The following is a 13601-nucleotide window of genomic DNA, read 5'->3' on the forward strand; positions in this document are numbered from 1 at the left end:
TGGCTCTCCACATCACCTGCCTCTCAGTGGGTGCAACAGTGGGCACCTGTTTTTCTGAGGCTCTGGCAGAAGTAAAAAGGTGTTTCAGGATATAGTTGTTTTGCCCTCATCTCTCATAATAATCTGCTGCCCTATACAGCCCTAATTGTAGTGGTACTCTGGGCAATGGATGCTCCTGCTGTTCATCTGAGATAAACCATGTTCTCCCTTCTCCTCCTGGTGTCAAATCTGTCTGGTAAGGAACAGTTTGCACTGTGACACTGATTAATCTAGGCTAAATTGCTGAGAAGCTGTTTGGACAAAGTACTCCAAGTGGACAGGTCTTCCTTGTGTCACAGGAAAGTGCCTAGTAGTTTAAATAGGCATAATAATAATTTCTGTGCTTCTTTCAGCTATTTTTCTGTTCTGTAAGATGCTGCATAGAGTGGAAGAGCTGTGTCCTGGGTCTTGAGCCTGAGGGCACTGCTGTCAATTAAAAGACTCGGCTGACGTCTGTGGGGCTGAATCAAGACCCATGTGCAACACTTGCTGGAAGCAACATCCTTTCAGGCTGAGGTGGTATTATTCAGTCTAACAGAATAATAATAATTCACATGTTTTGCTATAGTCTGTAGTTTTTCTGTACTGCAGGTATTGGTTTGTTGCTTAGTTCTTGCTGACTGTGTTTTCTAAATGTTCCTGTGCTTTATTTTTTGGTAGTTTTCTTGTAAAACTCATGTTTGTTTCTCTAACCCCTGCTCATTACACGCAAAGCATCCTGCCAGCCATTTATGTACAGTCCTTTTTCGTAATTTTCTTGTTGAAGTGTTTTGGTTTATTCTGTTCTTCCTTTTGGATTCTGTATGTTCAACATGAGTGGTTTTCAACCTTTTCAGGGTTTTGAGGCCCAAAATTATTCTGGTGGGGATACAGAATCCTGCACATCAAATTTAAGTCCACCTGACAATAGGCTTTTAAAAAAAAATAGTATTTTTTTACCTTTGCAGATCCTTTAAAGGTAGTTCATAGGGACACTGCTGTTTGAAAGCCTTTCTTCTTGAATACTGACACTCACATTAATCAGCATAATGTCATTACTTTTCATTATATGCATTATTGTTTATTAGCTCCTGTGTTTAGTTTCTCTTAACATTCTCTATAAACTAATTTTCTTAAAACCTATTACTGTTTCTATTGCACCAGGATCTTGAAATATGTTTTAAAATTTCATTTTCTTCTCCGTGCCTCCCTTTTATCTCTAGGCTGGTCATTCATTACAAATGTGGTGTTTAAATTCAGCGCTCGAGGAAGATGAAGCTTTGGCAGTATAACAGCCACTTGTTTATTTCCAAACCAGACCCAGCACAGTTACTCTACTGCTTTCCCTCACTGTTTTCCCCCTCTTTTTATGTTCAGGAAATCGATCCCCTTCCTACTAACAACGACAGATTGGTCCTCATATGATATTTTTTTTTCCTTTGGCCGCTCAGGCTAGCCTGCCAAACACTACTAATTAGCAGTTGTTAGATTTGGGTTCTGGTCCTCTGAGATGCTCCATACAGATGGACTCAAAGTGATTTCTGTGTATGCTGTGGGTGCAGTGATTCAGCCATCTGCAAAATATAGTACAGGGTGGCTTTTATAGCTGCATTTCCACTAAGATGTGGAAACAGTAGTTTGTTTCATATCGGTCATTAAACGCTTCTTAAATGGTTTGAAATTTGGATAATACGCTCTGGAGCAAGATTTGAACTGTATCATTTTGCCCGTCCTTGAATATCTGATTGTCTCAAAAAAAGGTGTAATCAGAACACCATTTTTTGGTACTGGAACCTGCTGTCCTTAGTTTAAGAGTCTACCAGTGTCACATGCCAGGAATTCAAAGGGCAATTTCTGCCCATGAAATGAATGCAATCATAAGGAGGCTCATTTTATGAGAGTATGTTGAATGTCACTGACTAAAGACTGATTTGGAATCTTCATGTGAAAGGGTCACAGCAGGGCACAATGAAGGAGAAATAACAATGCAGGGTGATATGGCAACCTTTAATAAAATCAGGGCATATTTTTTGAGCTGGGGAGGTAGAAAATGTAAGAGTGTTGTAGCAGGACTTAAACCAATGTAAAGCAATGCATATCTGGGCAGTGAAATTGTTTAAAATGCCAGTATGATTGTTGAGGGCTACCTGCGCTGATAAGCAGGCTCCTAAAGGTACCAGATCTGTGATCGAGACCAGCACTTTGCTGGCACCATTGTACAGACATTTGAATCCATAGATTATTACAGGCGCTCCAGAAAACAATACACCTCCATCAAAGGAAGTCCTGTTGCTTCAGTTACGAGATCCTCACTAGGGAATGCTGCAACGCTTCCTTCTTTAATGATGTCTTTCCCTATAGCTGTGATGCTATTCGTAGGATCATCCATCTTTTCTCATCTCCACAGAGTCAGGAATGAGGCAAATCAGAGCTCCTTTTATTGAGGAAAGAGGCTTGAATATTTTACAGGTCTACCAGTGGCCTTGGTAGTCCGTTACACATGTAGATGGAGGAGCCTGGGCAGTAGAGTGTAGGTGCTGGTTTTAAGCCCTAAGACAAGATACAGATGTGAAAGGTAAGATTCATTTAATTAAACGTATACATCTGAGTGTAGTTATCGGTGTCAGGTCCTCTGTAGTGAATGGAGAGAAACTGACAACTCTGGGGCATGATTCATTTTGTCCTAAAGATGACTTCTAAAGCAGTAGACTTCTAAAACAAAGACAAACATCACCAAAGGAACCAGATTTGATGTTGCATATGTTTAGGAGGCAAGATGCAAAATAAATGGGTACCAATGATAGCAAATCATGGGCATGCTGGGTGTTCTCAGTTTAGAGTAGCTACAGGACCTCCAGTTTATGGAAACGCACTCCTACAGCCACTGTGAACTTCTGCACAATGCGCAATACCTGGACTTCGCTCCTCCTTCCAACTTTAAAAGGAAAGATTCTCCCTAACTTTCTTGTGGGATATTGCAGAAAAAAATGACACATTTTAACACACCAGTTTTCCCTTCTGGGGTACAGATGTTCAGACATGTGGTGAGGCTGCCCTTGGGCTGTAAGTGCCATTGTCAACTAAATGATGGTAAGTGGAGTTACACCAAGGCTAGATTAGCTATAAGGCATCCGGTTGCTTCAACCAATTTCCACACTGTCCTTGACCCAACTGCTCATTTTCAGCTCCGGTTTTGAAATGTTTTTTTCCCAATCCATTCCTGAATGAGTGTTCACAAAAGGCTTGCTTGCATAGTGGCCTAGGTCAAAAGTTGAGGAAGACAGCTAGACTAGAACTTGTAAAAGCTCTTGAGACCATATTTTGCTCCTGCTTTGGGGTTTGGCCGTTTTTTTTCTTCTGATTTGTGGAATCTTTCATCCTCTTTTAAGAAAATGATGTTGAGGTTAAGTGTACAGTTGGAATTATAGTTGGAGTACTGCGGTTTTCCTCTCTGTTTTGACATTCAGTCACCAATGAGAGCAACTCACTCTCCTTGCCTATTAATATTCACACTTGTTTCTTTCCTGTTAACATTCATACTTGCTGCTTACACTAGAATTTATTAAAAATGGGCATTTTTGGAAGCTGTTTTCAAGCTACACAATTGACAGAACATCTATTACTTTTTACCATTTGTGTTCTCTAGGCAACAAGAAGTAGAGTTTATGCAGGCCAGATTACAATGTGTCAGTTACGTGTGCATGCACTTATATTTAAAAAACATTTGTGTTATCTACTGTATGCATATACTGTATAACCAGTGTTAGTCTTCCATTTGCAGATCTCAAAGCACTTTGCTGAGGAGTCTAAACATTTTAACCTCTTTCTTAGACGTGGGAAAGCTGAGGTGGAAAGGGGATGTGGCTTGTTTAGAACTCCATTAACAGCACAGCAAGAAAGGGAATCTATGTCTTTGATTTCCAATACAGTGCTCCACTGGTAGGCAGCGATATCCATCTTCTATACGTAACTTTTTTTTTTTTTTTTAAAAAAAACACACCTTCTTTTTCCTGGAAATTCTAACTCAGTTGTTAAACTTTAAAGACCTAATTTTGCTAGTATTTAAGAAATAAAAAAAAATGTTTGTAAAGCATGAAACCCCAATCCTGCTTGTACATAGAGCAAAACTTGATCGATATCAATAGGATCAGGTCTCCGTTTGCAGGCCATAGTTTAAAGAAACAGTAGATTACTGTTTAAGACTCCTAGTACCAAAGAAAAAAAGGTTGTGACATGGGACATTATGACATTTATCCAGGATGAACTCACTCTTCCAGTTCATATATGTAAAATGCCCCTAATCCGGTGTGTTAACTTTTTACTGGCAGGCTTTGTATGAGATCAGTTACTGTCTGTCTGCACCACTCCAATTTTATGCTGGACAAGTAGCATCCGTCTTTCTGCAGCCAGCATAAAGCCAGCATAAACCTGACATAGTCAGTGCATCAGGTCCTCCGGTTAATTTGACAGAGGAACAATGGTGTGACCGCATCTGATCTGAATCCGTTCTGTCCTGCTGTCTAATCCGTTCTGTCCTGCTGAGGTCTTGTGCGACCGGCCTTGGAAGTGTGGCCTTAGCTCGCCCGCTGCTGTTTCGCATCCAGCTTTCCTTGCCCATTCCCACTTGCGTTCACCGGCATCAGGGAAGGGAGCTGGCAGCTCTTCCATCCCGGTTTCCCGGGAGGGCAGGGGAATACTGGAGGCTGTCCTCCTGTTCCCGCAGTTCCCTGGGCTGCATCTCCCTTTCTATTTTTAACCGGCATCGCCGCTAAACGTGACCATCGCTGCTGAGAAGAACCGAGAGGGGCTGAGCTCGCCCCGCGGCTGGCCAGCCCTGCTCCGCTCCGCTTGCCGGGGCAGGCGGCGGAGGGGACCGGGGCCGGCTTCAGCAGCAGCCGCCCCGCACCGGGGACGAGCAGAAGATGACACCGCGGCGAACTGCGGCTTCGGCCACCGCTCCGGGTGCCTCTGTCCGTCCCCCCCGCTCTGTAGCGCCGCTTTCCCTCTTCCCCGGCGGGGAGATGCCAAACCTGCGGACGCTGTCGTCTTAAAGAGCGGGGGGGAGGGACCGTGTGGGCAGGGAGGCGGAGGTGCCGGCTCCCTGGGAAGAGGCGGGCGCCGGCAGCAGCATCTCCCCGGCAGCCGCCGCAACCAGGCGGGCACCCGGCCGCCCCACTCGCCGCCCCGGCCTCCAGCCCGCCGCCGCCTCCCCGGCCAGCGGGGGGGGGCTCGCCCCGCCCGGCCCAGGCGCGCCGGCAACCGGGGCCGCCGCAGGGCCGGGGGAGGCGAGCGCGGCCTCCCGGGTGGCTACGGGGCGGGGGGGGGAGGGCCGGGGGGGCGGACAGGGGGCCGCGGCTGCGGCGGGGCGGCCCGCCCCCGCGATCGGCGGCGGCTGCCGCAGGCGGCCCCGGCCCCCATCCCCATTCCCATCCCCATCCCCATCCCCAGGCCGGCGGTGCCGGTGCCGGTGCCGCCCCTCTGCCGCGCCCGCCCCCTGGCTGCCTCGGCGGCGCGGCGGCGCGGCGGCGCGGCAGTGCCGGCGGGGCTATGGCTGCGGAGGAGGTGCTGCAGGGCGCGGACCATTACAAGAGCGAGATCGAGCGGCTGACCCGGGAGCTCTCCGAGACGACCCACGAGAAGATCCAGGCGGCGGAGTATGGGCTGGTGGTGCTGGAGGAGAAGCTCACCCTCAAGCAGCAGTACGACGAGCTGGAGGCGGAGTATGACGGCCTCAAGCAGGAGCTGGAGCAGCTGAAGGAGGTGAGCGAACCCAGGCTTTTGTCTCTCCCCGCCGGGTGCGGGGAGGTGCGGGGGCGCCCCACGCGTGTCCCGGCCCGGAGCCCCCCGGGCCAGCCCCCTGCAGGTGGGCGAGCAAAGATGCCCGGGCCCTGGAGCGGCTGCGGGGATTCGTGGGGTGGGGAGGAGGGGTTTCCCGGGGCCGGAGGATCAGCCGGGACCGTGGAGCTTAAGGACGGATTAGACAAGATTGCAACCCCCCTGCCCTGGGAAATGTCCCCAGGAGCCGGGGCCGCGCTCCGGCCCCCGCCGCCGGGAGCCACAACTTCTGCTAACGGGGATTTGCGGCACCGGGAGGTGCCTCCCGTCACACCTGCATCGTCCGGGGCTTTTTTTTTTTTAGGAAGAGGAAATTAAACAGCCCGTAGGATGCGAGCTGAGCAAACCTGGTATATAAGGACCCGGGCTCTGTGTAAACAGTTGTCTGCAGTGCGTGAGGAGAGAGACAATTCCTTTGGAAGTTATTTATAGACCTGCTCTGTTCTGCCAGCGAGGGGAATCGCTGCCATTAAGGGGGGGTGTGTGTGTGAAGTAGCCGTACAATAGTCTCGAGGTCACCCCCCATCAATGGAAATTAAACTTCTGCGTCATGCTGAAAGGAGGAAATATTTGATGGCAGAGGTGTTTTTTGGTTTATCTTTCAAATGTGGTTTTGTAACATCCAAAGTATTATAAAGTAGGGGAGCACTACACCTTACCTTTCAGCGTTGCTAAACATGACTCTGAAATATCATCACTCTTCCTATGCTCATCATTAAGGGAAGTAACTTGAGATTGATCCAGTGCCCATACAGGGGAGCTACAGAAGGGCTGTGTGTACACACGTATGCAGCAGTCGTACCTCTACATTTTATGGTATTTTTTATACTGCCGTAGAATGTAACTAATTATGTATTTTGAAAAGAGAAGATGAAGTATCAAACAGTTTCTCCCAAATTCAAAAGGTATCTTTTTGACCTACAAAAATATATTGCTATATATAGCGTGCAGAAATTCTATTCAGTTAGAAATCATGAACATATTCCATATTGAGGGAAGCCACTTAAACTTAGATTATATATGAATATATTCTTTAGAATACAAAATGATGAACTTTTAGAAGGATTTTTAATAAAATAAAGGTTTCGTTTTACTTGCAGGCAAATGAGTTATGCTACAGACTTGGTTCAGTGTCCAGAAGAGTTGAAAAAATCATATTTTCAATAAGAATAATAAAGCTGTCTTTCAGAAAAAAAATATTGATCTCCTTAAACTTGATCTCTTCCTCTCCACCCCTATGCAGTAGGCTCAGGATTTTGAAACCAGCAGTCACAGGTTCAGGGATAGAGATACATAACTTGCACTGGCATGAAGGCAGTGCTATTTGAAATGACCCGGCAAAGTAATAAAGGAACAGAATTAAGGGAGGAAAGTGCACTGCAATTTCTAGGGGAAAAAAAGAAAAAAAAGAGAGAGAGATAAGCAGTGCTGTAGCTAGCTGTTATCTCATCACAGTAATGTCCAAAAGAAGACTGATGAGAAACCAGAATGACACATGCGTGCACGTGGCCACAGATAGAAGGGATAGTGCGAGGAATTGCGTTGAAATTATTAAACTAGAGGGATTAGTCAACACGATTAACTGAAATCAAAGACAGGCACAAATTCTTTTCCTGTTTACCTCCCCTTCGAGTCAATGGGATTGAATGATCTGCAGCCCAGAATGTCTCCTGTGGGTCTGTGCCTTCATGCTGTGCCAGCCACAGCATGGGCATGGAGAGTATCCACGAAGAGGATAAATCCTATAACTTGCCTGATGTCAAGCATGAGTGGAGCCTCTCCAGTTTCTGGTTGAGGTTCAGGGCTCTCAATTCCAGAGCTCTCCATAGCTGCAGGCAGAGCATTTCCATCCCCTACCTAGGCTGCAAGAGATTTTTTTCTTGCTTCTGACCTTTATAGGAGAAACCACACTGATTCTTGCTGCACATGAAGCCCTGCAAAGGAGAACTTGCTCATATCCCTTCCTCTCACTGTAATCTATTTTCTAAGATGCTCTGTTACCACCTCCATTATGACTGTTCCTTGAGTGTGGATCAGATTTGATAACTGGGAGACATAAGCAAATGGCACCTCCGATGACATTAGTGAGGCAGAATTCAGGATGCTTGGGCAAACTGTCTTGCGGAGACTTGGGGGCATAGATTTTGGGGATGTAGGGTTCTGTCTGAAAGCTCTCAAAGTGGCAGAAGAAGTCCAAAGACAGCTTTTTTATTAATGGTGCCTCCAAAATGTGAGGAGGAGGGTCTTTGCATGTCATCTCCAGCAAGCCCTGCAGAGGATGGTCTGGATGACGGCCTGGGTGTGGTGTGCATGGTGGGACATCAAAACGCCATGACTGACTATGAGGAGCTAGGAAGCCCGGTAGGGCTCTGTGCTTCTGCTCTTACCTCACTATGTTTGCAGCCTCACTGAAGTCATCTTAGGGTATAGAAATTAGGCCTGAGGCTTGCACTGAAACAAATAACTTATCCATGTATGAGGAACAGTAGGTGTAACTGTGGGCAGGATTATGCTTAGGACTATTACCTCTCCTTCCGCGGACCTTCTCGGAACAGATTCAATTACTGGTGTCGAGTTTTATTGAGGCAAGTCTTCATTTTTCAACTGTTTCGTTATGAAATTATTTTGTTCTGCTGTTAGGATCTCCTTGTATTTATTGCTCAGCAAATGGAGCTGCCCGTCTTTAACTACTCAGTCATGGCTTAGCAGTCTAGGATCTGAAGTCTTCTTGCATCCTCCTTGACAATGCAAAACTCCAGTGAACTTCAGTGGGGTCTTTTCCATATAGATTGCAATACAGAGCCTCAGCTATACAATAATTTCCATTGTTGGAGAGTGAGATGGGAAAGTAAGGCCATTATAGGATGTTGAAGTAAAAGCAAATTGCAATACATTACATTAAATATTAATACTTGTATACAGGATATATGCTATCCACCATGCAGTATGAATTGGTTTAACAATCTCTGATTTTTCTTGTGCTGTATTCAGAGGTCTCTGCTTTAGCCTAAGACTTTGATGTTTTGGGCCGCGACATTGATTTACATTACAAAAACTTTGAAGTTTTAATCAGTGACCTAATGAGAACTTCTTCCAAAATAGGGCAGTTATTACTCGTGTAAGCCATCCAGGAAAGACTCGAGACATCTATCAGCTACTGGCCTTATGTTTTCAAAAATGAACTGAATGGTAGGAATGTGAAAAGGTACACTCTGTTGTGTTGACTTTAGCAGTTTTCAGTGTTATGAGATGGAGTACCTGTGGTCCTGATGCTAGGTAAGACTGTAGTGTTAAACAAAACATTATTATTTTTAAAGCTTTATTAATTCTCATTAGTTTTGTGAGTTTTTTTCTCAGTCACTAAATGATGCTTCTGTGCCTCACTTGATTACATCTCAGACTATTGGAATTTTGGCCTTGTGGTAAAAACACTGAAGTTTTAGAGCCCCTGTTCAGAAAGTTACTTTAGCAGATGTGCCTTTTAACTTGCAGTCCATAAGAATGCAGAATAAGACTCGATTGAAGGTAGCCTGTTTTCACTGTCTTTCTGAGATGGGAGTTTAATGACCAGCATATTTTATGATAACATTTTTCCAGTGGTTTTAGTATTTGTGGTTTTACATGTTCACATTGCATTTGCTCTAATGATGTTTGTTGCTAGTTTGCATTCTTTTAATGAAGTGCAAAACGGCTTCATATTGATCTTCCTGCCTGAGCTACCTGCTGTAGCTGTCCCTGCTTGAGCAGGGGGGCTAGATGAGGTGATCCCAAGAGGTCCCTTCCAACCTCAACCCTTCTATGATTCTGTGATTAGTTACTGTGCGCTGGTAGCCTGCAATGTTTTTAAAAGGGGAGAAATATCAGTCACCCCCAGTCGTGATAAAATGGGGGCGGAAGGCAGCTTTGATGTCCAGCTCTGCAAGACATTTAGGCCTGGCAAATCCTAAGCAGAGATTTCTCTTTGGGAATCAAATCACGAACATAGTGGCTGAGGAAATCCTCAAGTCCCTCTCCTTGACTCCCCCTCTGACTGACTAATTTAGGCAATATGTCACTTGGCTTTGTGGCTTTTATCTGTTTCATTCTATGGAGACAAACTCTTCCCTGGTTATCTGATTTCCAGGCTGAAGATGTAGTTTGGTGTTTGCATTACTTTAAACCCAATTATCCTTGGTAAGTTATTGGAAACCAAGCTATAGATGAGCAGCCCTGTCCTTGGCAGGTCAAAAATTCTTGTTTTCTTTACTTTGTGGGGATGCTGTATCAATGATTATGAAATGCTTAGTCAGTTTAGTAATGGGGCTTCCACAAAAAATTCTTGGTCTGTGACTGAAAAGGGTTTTTGAGGAATAGAGCTGAAGCTGTCTCTGGCAGCATCTTTTCTGTTCTGTTCTTCCCTGCACTACTTTAACACGAGTGACTCAAGCTCCATCTCCCCTCTCTTCTGGCACGACGCTGCCCCTCCAGTTGCCCCACTGTTCTCTGAAGCCTCTCTCACACCTTCTGCTGGAGTCACCTCTCTCTGACTCTTCCATCGTTGAAGTGTACAGTTTCTGGGACTTCTCTGGATACAAAAAAGGCAAAAGAGGGGGAGACTCCCTATCCCAAATACAGCCCTGCTAAATGGAGATTGTTGTACACAGCTGTCTGCATCACAGGATGCTTAGGAAAGTGTGAAGCGGCACATAAATCCCAATGAGATGTTCTGAATTCTCCTCAAAGACGAATGTGTCCCAAATATGTAACTAGAAAGCTAGTGTGAACTGATGCCATCTCAGTATATCTTTACACCTCCTTCCAGTGACAGCATCTGTGGGCCTGTGCCGGATGAAGCTGAACATTTTCAGCATCTCATCCTGATCTCAACACTTTGTCCTTGTTGTCCACGTTGTATTGCTCAGAAAGGCCGTGCTGCCTAACACCCAGCTGAAAGATGAAGACAGGGCAAGGGGGAACGAGCTGCAGGCCTGAAGGGACTGTACTCAGATGCTCTCTGTGGTGTTGTTTCCTCCAGAGTCCAGCCAACACTACCTCTGTCTCTGAAGCATACGCTGCTAATGGAAGAGCAGTTCATTTTGGGGGGTGCGTGTATAAGGAATGCCTTAGCAAAATCAGGCAGCAGCTTGCAAAGCTTTCATTCAGTTATTATCGGCTGGGGACTGACTGGCTGGGGAGCAGGTCTGTGGCAAAGAATTTGGGGATCTTGGAGGACAGTTCAAGAAGGACAGGCAACTGCTGGAGAGGGTACAGCACAGGGCGATAAAGATGATTAGAGGCCTGGAGCATCTCGTTTACGAGGAGAAACTGAGGGACTTTGGTCTTTTTAGTCTAAAGAAGAGAAGGCTGAGGGGGGGATCTGATCAATGCTTATAAATACTTAAAGGGAGGGTGTCAAGAGGAGGAGGCCAGTCTTTTTTTCAGTGGTGCCCAGGGATAGGACAAGAGGAAATGGGCACAAACTTGAAAATAAGAAGTTCCACCTAAACATGAGGAGGAACTTCTTTACTTTGAGGGTGGCAGAGCAGTGGAACAGGCTGCCCAGGGAGGTGGTGGAGTCTCCCTCTCTGGAGACATTCAAAACCCACCTGGACACATTCCTGTGCAACCTGCTCTAGGTGGACCTGCTGTGGCAGGGGGGTTGGACTAGATGATCTCTAGAGGTCCCTTCCAATGCCGTGTCATTCTGTGATTCTGTGATTCTGTGGAAGTGAGCCAGCAGTGTGCCCTGACATTGAAAAGGCTAACAGCATTCTAGGCTGTTATTAGCAGAAGCATAGCCATTATGTTGAGAGAAGTGATTATCACTTTCAAATTGGCGCTTGTTAGATCCTTTTTAGAAAACAGCATCCAGTTTTGTGCTTCCATAATACAAGAAAGACATGGATAAACTGGACCAAGTTCAGCACAGGACCACCGAGATGGTCAAGAGCTGAAGCACTTGCCCTGTGAGAAGAGGCTGAGGGGTCTGAGCTTGCTCAGCCCGGAAAAGAGAAGGCTGTGGGTGACCCAGCAGCAGCTGGCCCATACCTACAGGGAAGTTATTGAGAAGACAGAGCCAGGCTCTTCACAATGGTGAATGGTGGGAAGGGAAGAGACAACTGACATAAATTGAAACTAGAGAGGTTCAAGCTGGATTTAAGGAAGAACTGTTTCCCCATGGGGACAGGCAGTGCCACAAATTGCCCAGGGCCCAGGAAGGTTGTGCAAGTCCTTCCATTGGGGTTTTCAAGCCCCAACTGGATACAGCCCTAAGGAACCCCATCTGAGCTCAGAGCTGACCCTGCTGTGGGCAGGAGGTTGGACTAGAGAAGAAAGGAGGTAGACAGCAAGGGACCTTAAACAATGAAAAGTCTCTAAGGGTGCCCACTGTGCCCAGTTAAATTCCAGTAGCAGCTTCCTGTGAGTTACCCAATATATAACAGCATGCTGCCTGGAAAGAGTGACCGTTAGCAGAGCCATAGCTTCACTTCGTGCTTGAATTTTATTTTCTCTTGCTTGTCATTAAGCCTGCATTGACCTGGGATTGCCAAGGGTGTAGTTTGATGTGCTCGTCTCTCAGCAAGACCACTCTGCATCTCCCTTTGTTATTCCTGCCCCTGTTCCAGCTCTCAGCTGTGCAACTGTTTATACTCTCACACCAGGGTAGAAAACTGACCTCAGTTAAAAATAACCGAGGAGGGGATGTATGCTCTCTGTAACCCAGATTGGTTACATGATCTGGTTCACAATACATTCCCATAAACCATTTTACCTGTATTGCCCAAAAGTTGGCACAAGGGTAGGAATGAACACTGAGGAAAGCAGGGGGACGGGATAAACTGCTTAAACAGGTACTGATGTTAAGAGATGCTCATCAAATTATGGCAGGATTCCTTCCTCTAAGAGGAAATGAGCCCTGTGCATTAGCCTACAGAAAACATAAGCAGCTGAAATCATCTTAGGGGAAATTAGGGCTATTGTTGGAGCTTTGGCAGCATGCAAAGAAAAATATAGATGAACCTTTTTTTTTTTCTTCCAGGGACCTGTATCGCCCGTTGCTCTCAGTAATTGCATCATATCCTTATGAGCCAGTACAGACAAACTTGTGATTTTTAGACCTCTTACAGTCCCCTTAAACAATGATAGTCAGCTTTAAAAACTGGGGGCTGACATACTCCTAAAATAAATCTACTCCTAAATAGAGTTCAGTTTGTTTTCTCTCCACAGTTGAATTATTTTCTTACTTTCATTCTTTCATCTGAGAAATCCCTCTCTAATCTAAGGGATTCTGATTGCATCAGTCATCTGTGTTGAACTCCTCTGAAGTAACTGGAAGGCACAACTGGATTTTATGTCACGGAAAAGTTAATTTTCTGTAGATTTTCTGGAAAATATTCGATTAGTACCAAATACAAAATAACAGATTGAAGTGTCAACGGGTCAGCCAGGCATTATTATTGTGAAGCACTTCCTGTCTAAGGCTCGAGAATGTAAAATTAGGGCTCACTGAAGAGATTTTAATCTAAGGGTCTGCATCTGTTTGGAATTAGGCCTTTTGCAATGGATTGAAAAAATTAATTTGCTACCATCTTTTCACGTTCTTTTAGGTGAAATATTTTTCTTTCCCTTCTGTATTGCATTGTAGCTTTTCTTTCAGTCTGTACACACAACAGCAGTCAGATTGAACACCTGGCTTTATTGAAAGTGCAGCTAGGGGCAAAATGATGGTGAAGAAAATAAGATTTGGCATAAAACAGTAATTTGTAAAC

At 45.6% G+C, this 13601-nt stretch overlaps 1 protein-coding gene across 5 annotated transcripts in view; it reads left to right on the forward strand.

The window, feature by feature from the left end:
• The first annotated feature begins 5417 nt into the window (after nt 1-5417).
• The window catches only part of BICD1 (BICD cargo adaptor 1), a 183227-nt gene continuing 175043 nt past the window's right edge, over nt 5418-13601 (forward strand). For all 5 annotated transcript variants that reach the window (XM_074168086.1, XM_074168087.1, XM_074168089.1 and 2 more), the window contains exon 1: nt 5418-5778. In XM_074168086.1, coding sequence (XP_074024187.1) covers nt 5566-5778 — 213 coding nt within the window. In that variant the 5' untranslated portion in view covers nt 5418-5565. The remainder of the gene's footprint in view (nt 5779-13601) is intronic.

The sequence above is a fragment of the Numenius arquata genome, chromosome 2 (genome assembly GCF_964106895.1).
Source record: "Numenius arquata chromosome 2, bNumArq3.hap1.1, whole genome shotgun sequence".
Lineage (NCBI taxonomy): Eukaryota > Metazoa > Chordata > Aves > Charadriiformes > Scolopacidae > Numenius > Numenius arquata.